Below are 22,228 nucleotides of genomic sequence, written 5' to 3' on the forward strand. Positions count from 1 at the left end.
AGAATAAGTAACTCTCAAAGGAAATGAAGAGTCACAACAATCCAAAAGTTACAAAGAGAACAATAATGCAAAAGGGAGTTACAAGGGGTTACTAAAAGAAGTAATAATGCTAAGGGGGTTACAAAGCTATACATAATGAACATTCATAACTATATTTCATAACAATTCTCTTATGAATTTTTTTTAGCATTAGTTGTCAATTTTGAATATTTACTGAATACATGTACGTAGTATGGCAAATTTTAATTCAATTGCCTTTTGAAAATTCAAAGCCAAACTTAAAAAATAATGTTGCTAAGGCAAGCAATAATATAGGGTTTTTTTCATATTTAATTAAAATTTTAACTCAGTTTTTAAATTTGCATTTTCTACAAAATACTCCGTAATATTTATTTATTTTTATTAGAATAAGAAGGAGAATAGAGCTTAATATGTTTCTTATATATAATGCACATGCACGAATTAAGTGTTTTTCTTACCTTGTACTTTTAATCCATTCCATACTACTTCATAATGCAAATTTCAGTCACATTATATCGCTTATTATTAAGCAAGAAACACAAAACTCTTAAACCCACCTTGTCGTCACTTTTACGCTTAGAGCTAGCAAAAATTGTAACAACTAGTCAGATGCACTTTCTTAGAAAAACTCCATAACAATGTACCCAATAAAGTAAATAACTTTTTATGAATTTATGAATAATACTTGCAAAATACAACGAATGCTTTGATCAAATAAACTAGAAATTACATTTTCAATTTCACATTAATGAAACAATAATATATGAAAATACACCTTAGTTGATTTCAACTATCCAACCCTTCTTGTCTTCAATCTGGCCATTTTGAATACCAACATATGTTGACGAGAGTTTCTTATACATTGTATTCGTGTTTGTTGTTGCGTACTCTACCCTGTATTGTTTCCATATCAAAAATATTGCATTAGGTACCTTGTTAAAGACAAAAACTTTACTGTGTCGTTCTCAAAAAAGATACCATAATATGCTGACGTGGCATGTTATGGTTGGTCAATTTTTCCTTTATTTTTAAAAGTTAAAATGTACTATACATATATGTATAATTGGAAATATATGTATTTTTTTTTTGTTAAGATTACATAACTATAGTATTTGAAAATTTATTTTTTATTTTTAAAATCATCAAGAAAATTAAATTATATAATCAAAATTTAATTTAGAAAATCAAATATTCATCATCGTTCTTGATTGTTCATCATCATCGTCCCCAAAATCTTGTACTCAGTCGGAACTCAAATCGAAATTCCGACCAACAAGTCATCCAAAGATCTGATTTTTTTTTTTGGGTTTTCAAATCTGCTTCTTTAGTTCTAATTTTGGGTGCGTTTTTGGAGCAGTTTTGGTGCGTTTACCGGCGTCTTTCCTGGTGGTTTATTCAATTTTTGGTGCAGTTTTGGGGTGTGTTTCTAGCGGTTTTCAAGCAAATTTACAAGGGTTCAGGCGGCTGTTTTCATGCGATAGCATAGGCATTCCGACATGGCAGTTCTTAGATAGTTTGGCGATGGTTTTAGGATCGATTTTGGTCAATTTCACGAAGGTTTCAGGCCACTTTATTGGGAATTTATTGTTCAGTTTTCAGGCGATTTTTTTCTTCTCCGGTAGCAAATCCGTGATCCATCAATCTGGTTGTTCCCTGGCTAGCTATTTCGTATGTTTTTGGGGCAAGGGGTATTGAGAATACATTAAAATGTTTGAGAATGGGTGGATGAATGAAGAACGTTGATGAGAATACATTAACAATGTTTGGGAATGGGTGGATGAATGAAGAACATTGATGAGGAACAGTTTTAATTTTGTGATTTTTTTTTTAAAATAATTGTGATTTTTTATTATAAGTAATTAATTAACAGTATAATTTTCATAATTTATAATTATGTATTTCTAAAAAAAAAAAATCATGTATTAAAAAGAATACATGATATAAATACAATTTTAATTCATTATGGACATTAAAAATAATTCAAAATGAAAATAAAAATACTAAATACAGACCAATTAGATTTCGCCATGTCAACATTTTATGGTGTTATTTTTTAAAGAATGACATTGTAGAATTATCATCCACAAAAACTCTCTATAAATCGAGCTCATATTTTTATTATTTTGATCATTAATATAAGGCATATAACATTAAAGTCATATTTTAAACGACCACTATAAAATTTTCATAAAAAAAATTAAGGTTGTTGTGTACATAGTACATACCTTTTGCCTTGGTATGTAATGCTACTCACGGGTACAACTACAACTGCAGTTCCGGTGCAGAAAGCTTCATCTGCTTCGAGCAATTCCTCCACCGCAATCTGCCGCTCCTCAACCTAATAATGTGTTATTAGCTTAAGATTAGATGCTATATATAGTCGAGTAGCTTAGTCATGCCATATTGCTTAAGTACGTATTGGGTGTTCAACTTGGCGCGATATATAACCCTAGTTTTGGAGCGAATTGAATGACTAACCTTAAAACCTTGTTCTCGAGCAATTTCGATCATGCTTTTTCTCGTCACTCCTGGGAGAATTGTGCCTTTTGTTGGTGGAGTTGAGATTATTTTGTCCTGCAACATGTGCATAATATATGCATTCAAATTAATTACATGAACCATGCATAGTCTTAGTGATTTCCATTGACACGTGCAAAATAAAATGAGAGTACATTTTTTTCCATCTTTGTATATCTATATGACTATGCATATGTAGGATCCAGAAGTATTACCTTAACTATAAATATATTACAAGCAGAGACCTCCTCTATATATTTCCCGGTCGCGGAATCAAGATACAAGACATCCGAATATCCATTGTTTTTCGCTTTTGCTAATGGTTTCATAGCCTGAAATATATATATATATATATATATATATATATATATATATATATATATATATATATATATATATATATATATATATATATATATTAGAACATGTGATCATAATTTGGTAATAGATATATACTACCTCCATTTTTTATTAGTTGACACGTTTTGACTTTAGCACAATTCACACACCTCCCTTTGAACATGTTTTGTGATTTACATATGAAGAAAAATATAGTCGAGTGGAATCTTGTTAGATTCGTCACAATGTATATTTTCAAAATATCAACTTTTTATAATTTTTGCTTATCGGTAATTAAAAATATTAATGATTGAATTTGTGCATTGACAAACGTGACTAAATAAAGAAACGTGTCAATTAAAAAGAAATTGAGGAAGTATAAATTTCACACCATCAATATAGTGTTGAACAAAACTGAAGTGAGAAAAACATTTGCTTACTGGCGCATAGTTGGTAATTGATTTCACCCCACCCGCACCACCACGAGAAGCACGATCAAATTGATCCTCAACATACAAATTCAAGGCAGCACTCTCTTCCTAATACAAGATAAATTCCGATTACAACTTAAAACGCTATTAATTCAATATTAAAATCATATACTCCATCTATCTCTAAATAACTGCGTAGGCAATATTAAAGAACAGAGAGAGTAAACCTTAAAATAGTTACGAACTGGAGAAGCATAGATAAGGAATGTGTACTCAGGAGCCGGAGCAACACCCAGGATTGCCCCAGTTCCTAGGAGCAAAGGTCTAATGTATAATGAACCTTTCCCTGGTGGAGGAATCTGTTACAACATATTTATGAGATCAGAATTTTTATCAAATAATATCACAATTATACAAATTAAAGGGGATGATTAATTTGTAATTATATTAATAAATCATACGAAGGTTAGAAAAATCTATATATTTCACATACCCAACGCTTATTAGCAAGAGCAGTTTGTTTAACTGCATCAATAAATTGATCAACCGAAGGCGAAGGCATACACATTCTTTCGGCACCTATTCTCATACGTAACGCATTTTCATCTGGTCGGAATAAAACAACCTTCCCATCTTCTCTCCTCAATGCCTTCAATCCTTCAAATAAACCCTTTACAAGCACAAAATTACTATCGTTAGCTTGAGACCAATTGTCGCATAAGTAGTGTAATATAAATTCAGCCACGTGACAACTAAATCCAGACCAAGGTAGTACTTGATAGCATACTTTGTCACATTCATGTTGATCGAGATATAGTCCTGTGTAAAAGTTTCTCATCTTAAGACAATAAATTATATTGTTAATAATTATAATTAATGTTACTACATCCATTAACTTTTAGTTGCAACTTTGTGCTATTATTTGTGAGTTAACAAAATTAAATTAAAGAAAATTACTAAACATAAGCATAATTAATTACCTGGCCATAATTCAATACACAAGCAGCAGGACTCAGCTCGATGTTTCCATATGGAATTAGTTGACCCTCCGTAAATTCCTCATCTTTGAAACATTTCATCTTGTACATATAATCTGTACTTGTTAGCCCGAATCCTAATGTGTCCCAATCAATGTCCGCGTAGCCATTCTCATAGCTACCAAGAAAATAAATTAAATGTCGTCGTTAATCATATGTAGCATACTAATGATTTAAAAGTTGCGAGTAGAGACAATATGCATACTAGTTAAAGGAGGTTATATTGGTCCACACACAAACTGTAACGTGAGCATCATTCTCTAATTAGTATAAAGTTGATTTACAAGATTTGAATCCACAAGCTCAAGTTTAAATTTTAACGTGTTAGCCACTAAACTATTATCATATTACATGTCATTCAATAAAAATTGAATATTAATAAAAAACTTTATCATAAAAATAATACAGCAAATCAGGACATCGCCCCGACCTAACACTAATTATTCTATTAAACTCTTGTAAAAAGATGTTCTTTTATTTTACTCCAAGTGCGACAATTGACTTCAAAGATTATCGTTTCAATTCACATTTGTGGTGTTACAGATTTGGATTAAAGAAGTTAAATACTTAAATTAGTTAATCAGTAACATATATTAGTGATTAAAAAGTAAATAAAAGAATACGAATATACAAATGCACCATATCACATTATTACCGCAATGAAGCAAATATAAGTCCATGACTGAAGAGATTTAATGAAACTTTAGATATCAAAACATATTGGGGCGAAATTGCGACATATTACCTTAATCCAGAAGAAACTGAAGACGATATTGCCGCCGGCGCCATGGATGAAATGTAAGATTTATACGTGCTACATCAATTTCAGATAGAGATTGAAGAAGAGATGGTGTGAATATAACAAGTTTCGTAGTGGTAGTGTGGTGCTAATGTATGGTATCTCGATCTGTATATACAATTTTGTTACAATGATGTAGGACTATTACAAATTTAATAATAAAGACTTTATTATAGGGTCAATTTTAATGTATAAATCTAAGACTACGGATTATGGAATTCTGCAGGCAAATTCCTTATAGATTTCTTTAATTGGGAGAAACTTCTGAGATGGAACCAATATTAATTTTATTTATTTGATGGGAATACAACTTACTATAAGCTAACTTGCATGACTCATAGTAAAATATTTGTTTGGAATATTTAACGTTTGTGGACTAGCTCCAGAGCCACAAATAGTACATATTTTTTTATCGCTTTTTAATGTTTCAGTTTGACTTTTAAATTATTTATTTATACTTTATTTGGAAATTATACTTAATACATGATTAAATTATGTGCATATGGCAATTTTCTAGAATCGTTTCAAATAAAGATTCTGAATATCAACTCTTTAATAGTTTTTTTATGGATATTGATGATTATTATAGACTTTATCGATTTACATTTCACATTGCATACATGCTCAGTCAAAATGGGCTATGTAAACAGAATAAAAGGAAATAGACAAGATTTGATTGTAAGTCTTGTATATTAGGCATATGTTGAATTCATGTGAAGTTGTTTTCAGTTGAGAATTTTTCTGTAAATTAAGTATAAGTAAGTTAAGCAACAACGAAAAAATTGTTCAAAACACCTTGCTACTTGCAAGGAGATTCGCCTAATTACCAGAGTTGTTGCTAAAAAAACTAATCAGATGCAAAGTAACTAATTAATAATCATATATTCTACCTAATTACTCGTTTATACCAAGTAGCACCGACTTTAATTATATTTTTCCTAAAACATACAAACAAAAAAAAATAATAATAACCTTTTAATTCCACTGAGTAACTTAAGTCCCACCGGCCACCGAATTTTCTTGTGAAATTCTCAGCGCACCACAAGTATGCAAGTTGCAACTATAAACAAAATTTAAAAAGAGATCATTCAGCTAAATTTAACAACCATTTGTAAAAAAAAAAAAAAAAAAAAAAAAAAAAAAAACATTTGTTAATCAAAAAAATTATCAACCTTTGTTTTTCAAAAAAAAAAAAAAAAAAAAAAAAAAAAAAAAAAAAAAAAAATCATCAACCTTTACTTATACTAAGAGGATTTTATCTGGACTTTCTCTTTCTTTTTGATAGTACGAAATTATCAGAGTTATCTGATTTTGATAGTGTTTAAAATAAAAATATTTCGTGGAACACCAATTCTTATATTTATATGTGGCTAAACATAAGGAGCGATCAATTCATAAGGTTAATTAATTGAGTAATAGAGGTTGTTATATGCAATGAGCAAATGTACAATACTTGTCCTTATATATATATATATATATATATATATATATATATATATATATATATATATATATATATATATATATATATATATATATATATATATATATATATATATATATATATATATATTTTCGGTTTAATTTTTCATGGTCTTCAATATGCGTCTTAAATCATATATATTTCCGCTTCTATATATCAGTATTATAAAACTTTATATTAATAAAATATAAAATGAGACGACTCCAACAAGATCTAAGATGATTATAATTTATAATGTATTATATTTTACACTAAATTGTTTGTCCCATTGCAAGTATTTGGGTCAAACTTTAAAAACTTTGTTCATAAATTCTTGTTAATTATAATATACTCATGTGAGACCTCATTGGATTCGTTTAGTTCTACATTTTGTTAATATCAAAATATTATTATAATAAAATTACCCTTAAATTGACCGCTACTCAATAAATTAATAAAAGTTCCCCTTTTACAATTATTGTTATTTTTTGGGTAAGACAAAAGGCCCCACTACGTCGAAAACCCTCATAAGGCAACCCGGCCGGATTTTGCGCGCTCCACAATTTGGGAGTGTAGGGTGAAGATAAGGAAATCCTATCACCCAAATTGTCAATAATGGGGATTGAACTTCTAACCTCATATTCCCTCTGTCCTCATTTTTTTTGCCCCATTGCAATTAATTGGGTTAAACTTTGAAAATTTTGACTATAAACATTCATTGATGTATAATTGATAGTATAGTCAAATAGGGTCATATTAGATTTGTCTCATTGTATATTTTATTAATATTAACTTTTTATGATTTTTACGCATATAGAAATGAAGTTATATTATACTCCGTACCTTATAAGACGCGTCTTGAAAACTATAAAAAGTCAAATGGGGCAAAACAAAATAGGGACAGAGAGAGAAGTTGAAAGATGTTCTCCTTTCTACTATTCCAAGATTAGCTTGGTATACGAATTCAATTATTGTTACTTAGGCCTGTTTACATTTACAGAATTGAACTAAAATAAACTGATTGGAGCTGAACTGAACTGAATTGAATAGAGCTAAAATGAATATTTTATGAAAAAGAAAAATTAGAAGCTGAATTGAACTGAACTGAAATGAATTGATTAAAGGTGAAGTGAACTGAAATTAAGATAAAGTGAACAGACCCTTAGTTGAGTTAGTTTACTATTGCCTTATTGGCATGTTCATCGTGCGGACCGTACATGATGGCTTCAATGTTATTGGAGTGTAAACCAGACAAATCGACCTGGCCCAATCCAATCAATTTCAATTGTGGGCTGGGCCCACTATTGGCCTATCCTGTTTTCTTAGTGCGATCATACCTTTGTAGACCCCGATTACCTTGATATTTTTCGACACTACCTAATTCAACTTTGACTTTAATCTAAATCAACCTCACATAAAAATTAATTAAACTAATAAATCTAATATTAACGACTTACTTGACATTAATTGGCTACTCGTCTATGCCCACCTAATATAATTTAGAGATGTATTTTAAGTTAGCTACTCGTTCATGCCCGTCTAATATAATCTAGAGATGTAAAATAGGAAACTAGACTAGTTAGTTTGTTCTATGCCTTTCAAACTTGAGGTCAGGGGTCAAATCACATCAAGCACATTTTGTGAGGAATTTCCCTTAAATTATGGGTTTTCTTATTTGTTTTTGTTATGTTGCTAATGATATTGTGGTCAACTTAGTAGATGAATAGCTTAAAAAAAAAGAAGTTATACATGTCATTTATTTTGAGATAAAGGAAGTATATTATTTTCATATTTTAATTCGTATCCAAATATCTAGTTATCTTAAATGAGAAAATTTTCACACTTAACACAATAAACTCATGTGATGTATTGATATGGGCAATATCATTTAGTTACATCACTCTGATACTCTTTTCTTTTTATTTTATGTCATGTGAGATGTTTCAATAAATCTTTGTTGACCAATTTATTTTTTTAATTCTTATTGTTTAATACTATACCATTAAAAATCAAACTACTTTATCATCTACATCTACCCTTATTATGCATGCTCAATTCTAAGAGTAACATAATTTGAGGAATGAAAGAGTATAATTCAATGCATAAAATGACACAATTCAAACAACACCTATATATTAGCTGTATTTGTAAAATCACAAATCAATAATGTCTTGTGACTTGTAATAGAATCCCTAATGCAAAATAATAAAGCTTTATTTTCTCAAATCTTAGTTGGATATGATATGATTTATAATTATGGTATAGCATGCATTTGAGTTTCACGTGAAATAAAAGAAATAATAAATAATAAAACCTGAAATATGATTAATATTAAAGAGACAGGTAGGTGAGAAGAAATGTAGTCATAAAGCAAAAACTTGGCATTTTAGCTATGCAAATAAAACGAGTAGGAGTAGTCATTCATACAAAGGTAAATTAATGGACCACTGCACTCTCGAGCCCTGTTTTTGTCATTGACTTTTATGTTGTTATAGTAAGCAGTCCATGTGAAGCCTACAGCACACTGATAAGAACTAGGATACACAACCAATATTAAAATAAAGTTCATATATCACACGTTAACATCCTCCTTATTCTGGTTACTACTCGTACTAAATACGGAGTACTTCATTCTACTCCGTATCAAGTATTTTTAGTTAACACGTTCTTTTTAACTATTAATGTCAATGTACTCGAAATGATTTTAATCTCATTAATATGAACTCCATATATATTACTAAGTTACATACTTGTACTCAAAAGTGCTGAGTAAAAAAGGTTCCACCTACAAAAATACCATGATGATTGATGAACCAATAATTATTTCTTTTGCATACATGCTTCATGAATACTCGTCATTTGATTGGCTTAGTAAAAGAACGAAGTTTGATGCTTGGATAACTTTGGCCCTTTTGATATCAACCGAATTTGTTTCATTAGTTCATTGCAATTACTTTATGTTGATATTAAAATTTAATTTAATTCCGTACTAAATGACAGGATTGAACTATTTGAGTATAAAATGTTTGGAATGTGAATATGTGATGGACGTCTTGTGAGTGTGATAATTAAGTAGCGTTATTATTAGTTTAAATTTCTTACAATTGTTAACTCGACAACGTATTTTCAAAAATTCTAACAAGAAGCTACTTTTGACTCTCAAGAATCATGAACTCTCAATCTTTTTACCTACTTTGTACTTCGTTTTAAATGAAATTGATTGTTACTCCTGATCAACATTGATACTATACGGTGAATCCAAGAATATTTAAATTGATTTTGTATTGATTAACACGATATTATAAGGTAAACCCAAGAACATAGTGTACCCCAAAGAGCAATGCAAGTCCATGAAATCACAGGTGAGAGTCCTAATTAAATTCATTTACATTTTCCAACCAAATTTTAGGTAACTATCCTTACAAACTTCAAATTAATTGGCTATTACAAAGTGTACACAAAATAGTTCATGTATCCAAATCATAGTAAATTATAAACAAAGATTGACTTGGACATGGAAGGAAAGGTACTAATAAATGGATTACATACAACATTGAGCATCAAATTAAATAGCATATAGTTACATGTCAGAATCATCAACTATCATCAATACTACTAAATGATATAGCATACCGTTTCACCAACCTCTTTTACAAACAAAAACTTTCACCAACTAACTTTGTTAATAACCCTCCCTCTTACTCTTATACAATCGTACCAACAAGTGCTTGAATCAGCTAATACGAAACCCCTGCAGCAACATTTGTTGGCTTGAATCTGAATTAGTCATCGAACCCTAATTACCAAGTGATATACCCTAAAATACTATCGTACCAACAAGTATTTGGATCAGTTGATACAGACCCCTGAGAACACAGCAATATTTGTTGGCTCGAATCTGAACTAGTCGGACCGTGATTACCGAGTGATATACCCAAATAAAATCAAAACTCCCACAGAATTCAAGGAGAAAGTGGGACATTTCCAAGATTTAGAATAAGATCAAGCAAAGACCCACCACAAACAAGAGGCTTAGCAGGAATCCTGAAACAACTATCTGAATCAGTTCCAGGAATTCCATAACACTCTGGTGGAGGCCTCTGCATCATTTTACCAGGTATACAATTCAATGAAAAATCAAACCCAATACTTCCCATGAACAAACTTGAACATTTTGAACTATACCCAGAAAAGAAATTATACTCTATGCTCAAATTCAACAAATTTTTTAATGAACATACTAAATCTGGTAACTCCCCAGATAATTTATTATGTGCCAAATTCAAAACTTGTATATCATCAAGGCAGGACAATGAATCTGGCAAATGACCCATCAAAGAATTAAAGCTCAAATCAAGAACAGTAATATCAGAGAACAACCCCAAATTTTCTGGGATACACCCACTTAATTGGTTGTTTAAAAACAGGATTTCTTTCAATGCAGAGTTGACAAACCCTAAACTTGCAGGAATACCCCCAGAAAAATTATTGTTTGACAAGTTAATGACAGAAGCAGGGGAGTTGCCCAAATTTTGTGGGAGTGTACCATGAAATTGGTTATTGTTGATGAAAATTGCATCAAGTTGTTTTGTGAAAAGATCATCAGGAATTGACCCATAAAAATTGTTGAATCTAAGGTCAAGATAGATGAGATTTGGCATGGAAAGGATGGGATTGGGAAATGTGCCTGAAAATTGGTTGTTACTTAGGTCTAATTCAGTGAGAAATTGAAAATCTTTGAAATTTTGAGGGATTGTACCTGAAAATCTGTTGGAATTAAGGTGAAGGAGAGATAATTCAGTGAGAAGAGTGAGTTCTTTGACAAGAATACCCTTGAGATTTGCATGATTAAGATCTATAGCAGAAACAGAGGAAAAAACAGGGGAAATATTATCACCATCATAATTCTCTTGAGAAGATGAGCAAAATACACCTTTGTAATTGCATACATTTGGGCCCACCCAATTAGCTAAAACCCCATTTGGGTCTTCAGTAATTGCAGCTTTCCATGCTTGTAGAGCTGTGTAAGCCTTACTTAGACTAGGACTAGGTGGTGATGGTGGTGGTGGCGGTGGTGATGGTGGCTGTTGTTGTTGTGGGGGTGAATTTGGATTGTTGTCACCACCGCCAATCCAAACCCCACTTCCACCACCACCGCCTCCACCTGCAGTTCCTCCGCCAATGCCGACGCCGATACCGAAGGCGGCTTCAGTGGGGAAGATGAGGAGGAGGGAGAGGGAGATCATGAGAAGAAATGTGGGCATTTTTGAGGAGTTTCTGTGAGTTGGTTATTAGGTAGTGTTGATGTTCATGATTGTTTGTGTTAATTTGGGTGTGGAAGTGTATGTTTACTGCTGTGGGAGTGAAGGTGGAGACAGCAAATGGTGGGTCTTACTCTACTAATTTGGTGTAAAATTAAGTGTATGTATTAAATAGTACTCGTAGATATCTTTGTTGTTTAGCTCAATCTTTGTGTATAATCTATCGTGTGGGTTTTGTCATGACTCATGAGATTACTTAAACAAAGTGTAAAGTGATTCATGAAAAATTGAAAATGACATTAAATTATAAGGGGGGAAATTATCCAATCATGATAATTATACATTATTTAGTAAAATTGTTATGGGGTTCTATATAAAAGTAAAAATGTTTCCATAATTAAATTATCCTATCCTATTTATCAACTTTTTTTTCTTGCTATTAATCATTAAACTATATATATCTTCATTTTTTTTTTATTTACTTTTAATCATCGTCTAATTATCTAGATTTTTTATATTTAACTTTAATCAATTAAACCTTCTCAATTTATTTAGATTGTAAATAATGTGAACAAAACAAACATACAAGACTTATTTTTAAGATCAAATGGAGCAGGTAAAAAGTACTTGTGAATTCCTTTTATACTCCACTATCATTGCATAATCTTGTCCTATATTTATCGATTAATGTTAATAACATAGATGAGGCATATGTAGATTTAAGGTTTGTAACACCTATCCACGCATAATTAAGTAATACTCTCTCATTTTCTAAATAACTGCAATAATTCTTAAAATCAAAATTTTTCTATGTTTCACTACTAGTATTATTAATTTTCTATCTTCCCACAAACTCCACTAATGATTTTTTTTGGAAATTGTTATACACACTCGGGTGAACGGTGTACCTAGGTGTATTGTTTACTCATTTTGATAATTATTGCTCATTTTATTATCAAATGATCAAACATATCCTTAGGTGCAACGTGCACCCGGGGGTCCAGATTTTTACCTTGGTTGTGTATATAATAATCTCTCGAATTTTTTTTCCTTTATCTACATACGCATAATCCACAAATAAAATCACACATCCTAATAATTAAGAAGGAACCACCAATTGTGACATATCTTCGGCTTCATTTTGAAAAATTGTAAATACTTTCACATTCTAGAAAAATATTGTCACCTTCATGGCTTCATTTTCTTCTCCCTCCTTTGTTCAATCCTATACACCTTAATGGATGATGTGAAGAGTTCCTCTTCTGCCATTCTAAGCTGGAAGCCTCCAAGATTATTTTATACTTATTTTTTTACTAATATCTAATCACATATCTAAGGCCAAACTGTATTGATCTGATCTGTATTAGGAATGGCAACGGATTGGATTGATGTGGATTAAACCACGGAAAGGGATACTAGCAATTAGGGCCAAACCTAATTCAAAATATTTTGATCTTTTCAAATAAAACAAGAAGAAAAGCAACGTAAATTTTGATCTTTTCAAAGAAAAGCAACGTTTTGAAATCAATTCGATTAACTCGAACTAACTCACAATTTTCATATTTTCATAAACTCAATCAATCTCCCTATTCTCATTAATAAAAAAAAATATTTATAGGCATACAATCCCATGCCTTATAGGATAAACAAATCTAAAAGATAAAATTAAATCCTAATACTCTAACAATATCTTCTAAAAAGATAAATATTATCCTAAGTAAATCATACGACTACCAAAAAGATAAAATAACAAACTACTATCATCTAGACTAGAATTTTGATGTTTGATCCGCATCATGGATTCAGGTTGGATGGAGCTTCACCCGCGTCCACCTTAATCCACCAGGCCATTCGCTCCACCCGATCCACCCGTCACTTGCAAAACCCATCTCCCGCATCTGATCCATCCGTCATCTGCGAGTGAAACGGGTGGACGGGTGGATGGGATGCTTAACGGGTGATTTATAATCCTACTCTAACTATCTAATCTAATATTTCCTCCGTTCTATTAATATTGCAACAAGAATGAAATTATGCATCCCAAACCACATTTTATATGCTAATTATCTATAAATTGTGTAAATGTGAAAATTATAAAAAGTTAATATTGTGAAAGTATTTTATGATATGAATCCAACAAGATCCACATGACTATATTTTGCTTAACATATTATATGATCAAACAAGAGTGATAAATAGTGCAAAAAGTCCATTGTTGCAATATTAATAGATTGGAGGAAGTATATTATTATTTTATTTTTTTTAAAACAAACTCTTTTAGCCAATTTTAAACTTAAAAAATTAAACCATTAATTAACTTTTTATTCCAAATTACAGAAATAATAATAAAAAATAATTTTAATGAACTAACTTATTAGTTACGTGTATTACGTAGTGCAGTATTAAAAATATTTTTTTGTAGATTTATACATACATTGTACAGTATATTTCCCCCGTTTCTTTTTAGTTGCCATGTTTCTTTAGTCACGTTTTCCAATGCACAAATTCAACAATTAATATCTTTAATTACCGATAAGCAAAAATTATGAAAAGTTGATATTTTGAAAATATATATCATGACGAATCTAACAAGATCCCACATGATTATATTTTTCATTACACATAAAGCACAAAATACGGTCAAAGGAGATTGTGTGAATAGTGCTAAAGTCAAAACTTGTCAACTAAAAAAAACGTAGGTAGTATAAGATAATTAGGATAAAATATATATTTTCATGTGGGATGGCAAATAGTGCAAAAAGTTCAAATATATATAGGGTCAAATGAGAAGGATGAGAAGGATGAGAAGTAATTTGATCCGTTCAAATAAAAAGATCTTATGACTCTCATTACATGCTTCATTAATGGCATAAATGTAAATATCTCTTTTTCCTACTTCCCTTTCTACTTTCCCCATTCCTCTTCCTATTTCTTCCATTTTCATCTCTCTTCCCATTTTTTTTTCTCTTCGAGTTTAAAAAATGCTCTAATGATGACTACTGAAGGAAATCAAATAAAAGTTAAAATTATATATGCTTAATTTTACTAAATCTGCATTATTATTGTAAAACTTGTTCACATTTCTTAAATGATATGTGCATATTTATTGAGTTGAATGTGCAAATTTTCTGTACTAAAGGTGCAAATTTTTTAAATTAAGTGAATATTGCTGAAAATTCTGCAACTAATTAATCCTTATTATTAGGTTTACAAGTTGTTCATGATCATAATTACTTTCTCATCTCTAATAAAATAAAGGTTAGAACTCTGATAAGCTTCAATGACGAAGAGAAAAAAAGAGTGCATCACAACAAAGATGAAAAACAATGGGGGAAAGTAAAAAAAATAATGTGCATAATTTTTAGGGGAGAGAAAGAGAGTTAAAAGAATGAAAATAAATCTGTTAAAGAGAAATGTCGAGGAGGAGAAAAAGTGAATATAAAGCTGGAAAATAAACGTGCATAATTTTTAAACTAATTGTGCAGATTTTTCGTATAAAATGTGCATAATTTTACAAAGATGAAATTTGATCGTTGGATTATATTAAATGGTCAAGATTGCTTCTCATCCTTCTCATTGGATCTCAACCCTATATATATATATATATATATATATATATATATATATATATATATATATATATATATATATATATATATATATACACACACACGGGTGGATTGCGGATCGAGTGGTGGATTGCGGAGCCTACCCGAATCCGTACCAATCCGTCACTCGTTTCATCCGTCACCCACCCTTCATCCATTTAACGCGGATTTCTGTCCATTTATTTATATCGGATGGATCAGGTTTAAATCCAAACCAATCCGTCACCCGCTTCATCCATGTAACGCGGATTTCTGTCCATTTATTTATATCAGATGGATAGGGTTTGCGGATATTCATTTAAAATTGTCATCCCAAGGAAAAAGTATGTGGTAAAAAGTAAATGCATGTCATTTAGAGAAAGACACGGGGAGAACAGGAGAAGTAAGGGCATGTTCTGATTTAGTGAATTGAGTTAAATTGATTAAAACTGAACTGAATTGTTTATGAGAGAAGGAAATTAGGAGCTGAACTAAACTGAATTAATTAGAGCTGAATGAATTAAACTAAATTGAAATGAAATTGACTTAAAGAGAACAGGCCTAAGTAATGGAAGGCGTTATAATACTCCACAGTTCTATTCTCTTTTCTTAACAAAACTGTAATCTCTCAATTTTTCTTGTAAGCAACACTTTGGTGAATAGAGTTCTAATTAACATAACCAAAAAAGTTTAATTATAAGAACAATTTCAATCAAATCTTATTATTGGGATTGCATTTTTAGAAGATGACGACCCAAAAAGAAGATGATCTTGTTAATGACATAGAAAAGTGGAATTTGAAGAAAACCCAGAAGGAAAAAATCATAAAGATTGATGCTAAAAAGGTGTTGATTGGAGCTGCAGCTAGGATCTTCTTCTACCCAACTCTTCTCTACAATGTTCTTCGCAATAAAATTGAATCTGATTTCAGATGGTGGGACCAAGTTGATCAGGTTTTACTTCAATTTTTATGCCGCATTTTCATTTTCAAATTCATTTCATTTCATCTTATCATTGGATTATTATAAAGTATATAGAAATTTGTTGAGTTTAATTTGTTGGGTTTTTCTTGTATATTAATGCTATTGATTTGGCGTAACTGGTTGAAACTGTTGAATTGCATTTGGTGGTATTGAAGAGTCTTATGGGGGTTTGATCATGGAATTAGAATCTTGAACATGTATGTCTGATATTATTATTAACTTATTGTAGTTGTATAAAAATTTGTTGAAGTTTAATTTATTGGGGTTTTCTTGCAATATTAATTTGTTGTAATTGGGTGAAACTATTGAATTGCATTTGGTGGTATTGATGAATATTATGGGAGTTTGATCATTGAATTAAACCCTAAACGTGAATATTTGATTTCTTTGTCAATATATATACATGATGAAATCAAATTGTGGGGAATTCTTGTAATATTGAAAGCAGAAATCTTGAATTTATTATGAACTGAAATCAAATGGCGGGGACATTAATAATTTGGAGAGAAATTTGATTTTGATTTTGTTTTGGGAATAAGTTTTTGTTCTTAGGTGCTGTGCCATTCCCCAAAGATGTTGAACGATTGAAGCAACTTGGTGTTGGTGGGGTGATTACCCTTAATGAGCCGTTTGAGACATTGGTTCCTTCGTCAATGTACGAGGTCAGTATATACCTTTAGTCTTTCCGCGACATTTTCGGTGTGATTAGTATTTTAGACTATAAACAATAAATGATATACCTTTACATCCCAAATTTGTTTTGCCTGATGAGCTGGTTAGTTGCAAGAACAAGACTTCTTTCGATCAGTGGTTCTTTTTCATGCTTGAAATGGCTTGTACTGCATAAACAAAGTGTTATTCTTGGAATTCTTATCTTTTGAAATTCTGTTTTGCATTCATGTAGGAAACCTTTCTTGTTCTCTGTTGCTTCTTTTTCACCTAACTTAGGTTAGGTCCTGATTTCAATTTCGTAATTGACAGAAACAAAAAAACATCTGATGTTCATAAGTCTAGCACTAATCATCAAGTCCAGGAGCTATGAGATATCATGCACTATTGTTGGAGTCATGAAATTTCTAATGGTAATATGTCCTTTGTCTTTTGGACAGTTTGGGTGGCTTGATTTGACTGCGGAAGTAGGGTTTGTATTGCATGGCATAGTTTGACTTTTCTTTTAATTTTAAAAAGTTTACGTAGAGAATAAATTAAAGTTCTAGCCAATTGCAATCAAGCTGGTGACATCTTCAACTCTTAACTCTTCAAGTTTCCTTGTGCCTGTGAATTATCCTTAAGAATCTTAACTTGAAACCTAGCTGAGAAAACGTAAAGTTACCCTTGTGTAATATCATGTAGAGTGGAAGTACAGAGGTTATGAGTTGAGAGTTACCTAAATGACCTGAATGGCGGGTAACAATCACGACCCTCATTTCATGTGCTCCTTTCTTTTATGGGCCTGTGTTTATGTCCTATTAGATATATGTCTCTGAAAGCCGTCAAATACAAGGAATTTTATCATGAAAATCATCTACTTTAGAACCATTGCTGTATGTTGGACTTTTGTCATTTTGTAGGTCAAACAAACAGTTATGTGGACTGACAAACTATTCAATTGGTGAATTCATGTCAGAAAGATAATTTTTTGTGGTTTATGAAAACATGTCGTACGACATTCCTGAGATTTTCTTGCACGGAATTTGTAGTGATCAGCCAGACCCTTGAGCCTTATGAGTGTCCTAAGCCCCTAGCATTAGGTTCTTCTTTATCAGAGATCTAATGCAAGCTGTGAAAGCCCATCCTAAAGATATTGAGTTCCTTATTTCCTGATTGGTATAAATCACTTCTCTCATACTTCATGATTATCCTCAACATCTTCCATCAAGTTTTGAGCAAATTATGCTCAGAAATTAGGTTTTCCTTTCTATACTCACTGCTAAGTATTTATCTGGTTTGCCTTATCAATTTAGCTAGAGTACATCAAATATTGTTCTGCTGATGGTAGAGAATTGACATAGTAAAAGTAAAATTGTCCAAAATTGGAAGATTTTTCTGGGTTCAATTCAGGATATATTTAAATAAGGCTATGTTAGTGTCAGATTGTGCGTCTGGGGTTTAGATCATGAGGTTTCTTCTTGGAGATACTGTTAAATATAAACTGTGAACTTGAAGTGGGGGTTTAGATCATGAGGTTTCTTCTTGGAGATACTGTTAAATATAAACTGTGAACTTGAAGTACCTACATCTTAAGCTTTCTACGTTTTGAAATAATCTTGAGAGTTTAGATGATTACTATTGTGTCCTATGAAAGAAGCATTTGCTAAGCTTCACATAAATGCACCTGTTCCTGACTGGTAACTTTGCCTCATTTTAACTGTAGATCCTGCTTGGCGATCCTGACTTCCACAAAACTGTTTTTTTCTGCTTGTTGAAATTGATAGAAATACATTGCCTTTCTGATCAAGAGTCAAGCAGAAGCTACTTCTCTGTGGCAGTGTGGCTGTAGAGTTAAGGCATTATGCTTATCCTGCATATAGGTGGGACCCTTGTAAAAAGCACTATGTTATAATATAGAACAGCTTGGAATTTTTTGTTATTATGTGCCTCATAGAACTTCTATAGTTCTATGATGGTTTGGGAGGGATTGCCTTTATGTGTATAAACTCTGAATGGGTTTTAAATCTTTTTGGCATAGAGACCTTCATGATAAATATAATTTTCGTGTTACTTAGAACTTGTTCATGTAAAGCTTGAAAACTGCTGTGAAATTGACTTATCTCTCTAAAAGATTGGTTCATTGTCTTGAATGACCTCCTATGTGAGCTCCTGCCTCCTGGTGCCTGCTCACTGTGATGTTTGCATGGCTCCTTAATGCTGCTTCCACCTTCAAAACTCTGCTGCCTATCTCATAGACTACACTCACATGTTTTATACAAGTATATTCTCAGAGGGTTCAGCACTCTTCTTGATCTGGTTGTAGGTTTTTGAGTGTTTATCTGTAAGGATAGATGATTTATGAAAATAAACTGTCTTTTCCCGTTCCTGTTGCTGATTATAGGTTTACATGGCTTTGTTTGTGTAAAGTCTCCGATGTGGTTGCTTGATCAACATTTTTAGCATGAAATTTTGTGGATGATAATTAGTGATTCCCAATGAAATCTTCTAATCAATTTCTGTGCATTAGAAAGTTACAAAATTTCAGTGACATATTAATTCTCTTGTATCAAGTTTGCCTGTAAACCCTTTTCTTCACCAGTATGTCTTTTTTTTTTTTTTTTTTTAATGATTTGTCTTGCACTGTCCTTCAGAGTCATTCATCATCAGCATGGTGAGGTGGATTGTATTCTTTGTTACTTCATATGTGATTCAATTAAGATATATCAAATTGTGTACAAGTGTTGTTCAAGCTCTAACTTTTTTCCTCGTGAGGTTGTCATTGACTCTAACTCCTAACTCTTTGATCTTCTTAGGCTCATGGAATGGAGCATCTCATCATCCCAACCAGAGACTACCTGTATGCTCCTTCCTTTGATGATATCAATAGAGCAGTAGATTTTATTCATCGTAAGTAAATATTGGCATGTTTTGGGTTTTTGGCATGTGCTTGATCATTGTTGTTTTGCAATAGTTAGCTGACTTCATTTTAATTTTAATTTTTTTTGATTGGGTACAGATAATGCATCTTCTGGTAGAGCAACTTATGTACATTGTAAAGCTGGGAGAGGAAGGAGCACGACTGTTGCACTTTGCTACATGGTAATGTTTTATCACTGATCTGACAGGCTGACAGCAATTCTTAGTTGCCAAAATTCTGTAGTGTAGCTTCTCCTCGTCTTTATTATTTGGAGAGAATTTGAATCACTGATCGATGTCTTTGACAGGTCAAGTACAAGCAACTGACACCATCTACTGCTATGGATGTAATACGTGCAAAACGACCTCGAGTATTATTGACTTCTATGCAGGCCAAGGTATGCTAAAATAAGCTTACTTTTCATTTTATCAATACTTACTGATCTTTTATCTCTATGTGAAACTCTTCTAGTACTTCTAGAATATCATGGAAATTTTGCTCTTATCTTCTATGTGATTCTTGACTTTTGTGTTTACCCAATAAAATGTAGATGCAAGAAATGTTATGCAAGTGTTGTGTAATGCAGTTTCTCAAATCTTCTCCCGGGATACCCCCATAAACAAAAAGTGAATCTGTAAAGTCGGGTGAAAATAACATGCCCTTGTTCCTAACAAAAGTGAACCAATCTAATTAATTCTACCCACTTGGATGATTACACAAAAGTATATACTTTAGGAAGCTTGAATTTGAGGTGTTATATGGGTATACCATTTCAATCGCTCTATCTTCTATTCTTCTACATTTGCTAGTGTAGTAAACGTTGATGGAAAATGAATGCTTAGTACATTAGTGTATGTGAACCATCAGTTTGTTAATAAATTGACCCAACCTGCAGGCTGTTCAGCAATATTATAGCGCCTGTTTCCCTAATTCTGGACACTCTCCTTCAAGCGATGAAGTCTTGGTAACAAAAGCTGATCTCGAGGGATACAAGGAAACTTCTGATGATACTTCCAGAAACAAAGAGGTATTCATCCCTAAAGCAGTTACAACAAGCCTTTCTTCACTCCTCTCGTCTTTGACTATTGCTTGTAGTTGTGTGTCAATTCGTACCCAGCAGCCAAAGCGAACTGCCTGCTAGTAGAAAATTAGGAACCAGAGACACAAGTGTCACAATGACATTTCCATCAATCTGCTACTTCTTAGTCCCATCTTAGTCATCCCCACTTGAGATGAGGAACTTATGCATTAGATTTTGCAATTGGCTCTCATAAGAAGGGATGATATGAGCTGGTGCTCCATGAATCCATGAGAGTAGGGAGTAGTGTACAGATGAAGCAATTCACAATTCTTTCAATAGATTTAACTTATTGTCTGTCGTTGTACAAACCTGCATTTTTGCCCTCTGAATTGTAATTATTCTGCCTGTAAATAACTCCTACTGTAATCCTGTATTGTTCACCTTTCTGACATGCTTAAATATACTTGTAAATTACAGTAGACTTTATACAACTTTTGCTGCCTGCTTTTGTTGTTAACTAATACACATAAAGGAAATCACTGCATATGTGATTACTCCTCTGAGTCCTCTCGCATTATCTGTTCTGTGTAGTGAAATATTTATGCTATAATTATGTGAATGCTCTTTGTCTAAGTCAGCTGCAGAAGTATCAAATATTTTTGATGTTCAGTGTTGGATGATATTCCCATTCCTATCCTATAAAAAGGTGGTTTGCTGTAACATGAACCATCAGCGTACATTCAAATTGAAGGTAACCATAGCAGGGTTTCGAGGGAGAGCCAGCTAGGGGAGACCCATATGCTCGAGGATAGTATCTTCATTTTAGCTAGAGGGAGGGGAAAATAATGGTTGGAAAGTACCCTGAGAAGGGTAGTCTCTAGAATGTTTATCTGTGTATCCCATAAAATACCCTGTTTCAGGCCAGTCTAAACACCGAAAAATATGATCAAGCTAGGCCTTGAATTGATCTAGCCTTGCGTGGATTGATCTAGCCGTAGGCCATTTAGCAGACCACTACTCCACTGTACCATGAATTTTATAGGTTGGCCATGTTTGCACTAGTTTCAGACTTTCAGGACTAGACTGATAGATCAACCCTTACAGGAATTTGAGCTTAGTCATTCATTTAGTGAAGGGTGAAGCCGGCATGCGCATGTTGGTCACCACCTCTATCATCTATGACTATTGGTGGTAGACGACTA

General features: G+C 32.1%; 2 protein-coding genes and 1 pseudogene across 2 annotated transcripts; 1 reads left to right on the forward strand and 2 right to left on the reverse strand.

The window, feature by feature from the left end:
• Positions 1-797: 797 nt before the first annotated feature.
• On the reverse strand, positions 798-4,456 carry LOC145578662 (branched-chain-amino-acid aminotransferase 2, chloroplastic-like). Its single transcript, XM_081635957.1, has 8 exons — positions 4,289-4,456; positions 3,802-3,978; positions 3,536-3,667; positions 3,318-3,416; positions 2,754-2,870; positions 2,500-2,595; positions 2,247-2,359; positions 798-915 (listed from the first exon to the last, which is right to left on the reverse strand). Exons 1-8 carry the CDS (start codon positions 4,394-4,396, stop codon positions 798-800), a joined length of 960 nt encoding a protein of 319 aa, XP_081492083.1. The 5' UTR covers positions 4,397-4,456.
• A 5,524-nt stretch (positions 4,457-9,980) lies between these two features.
• On the reverse strand, positions 9,981-12,072 carry LOC145578663 (leucine-rich repeat extensin-like protein 2 pseudogene; annotated as a pseudogene).
• Positions 12,073-16,048: 3,976 nt separating this feature from the next.
• LOC145578665 (phosphatidylglycerophosphate phosphatase PTPMT2-like) lies at positions 16,049-21,589 on the forward strand. Its single transcript, XM_081635958.1, has 6 exons — positions 16,049-16,407; positions 16,977-17,099; positions 19,902-19,995; positions 20,105-20,187; positions 20,313-20,402; positions 20,901-21,589. Exons 1-6 carry the CDS (start codon positions 16,201-16,203, stop codon positions 21,144-21,146), a joined length of 843 nt encoding a protein of 280 aa, XP_081492084.1. The 5' UTR covers positions 16,049-16,200; the 3' UTR covers positions 21,147-21,589.
• Positions 21,590-22,228: the final 639 nt, after the last annotated feature.

The sequence above is a fragment of the Chenopodium album genome, chromosome 14 (assembly GCF_948465745.1).
Source record: "Chenopodium album chromosome 14, dcCheAlbu1.1, whole genome shotgun sequence".
Lineage (NCBI taxonomy): Eukaryota > Viridiplantae > Streptophyta > Magnoliopsida > Caryophyllales > Amaranthaceae > Chenopodium > Chenopodium album.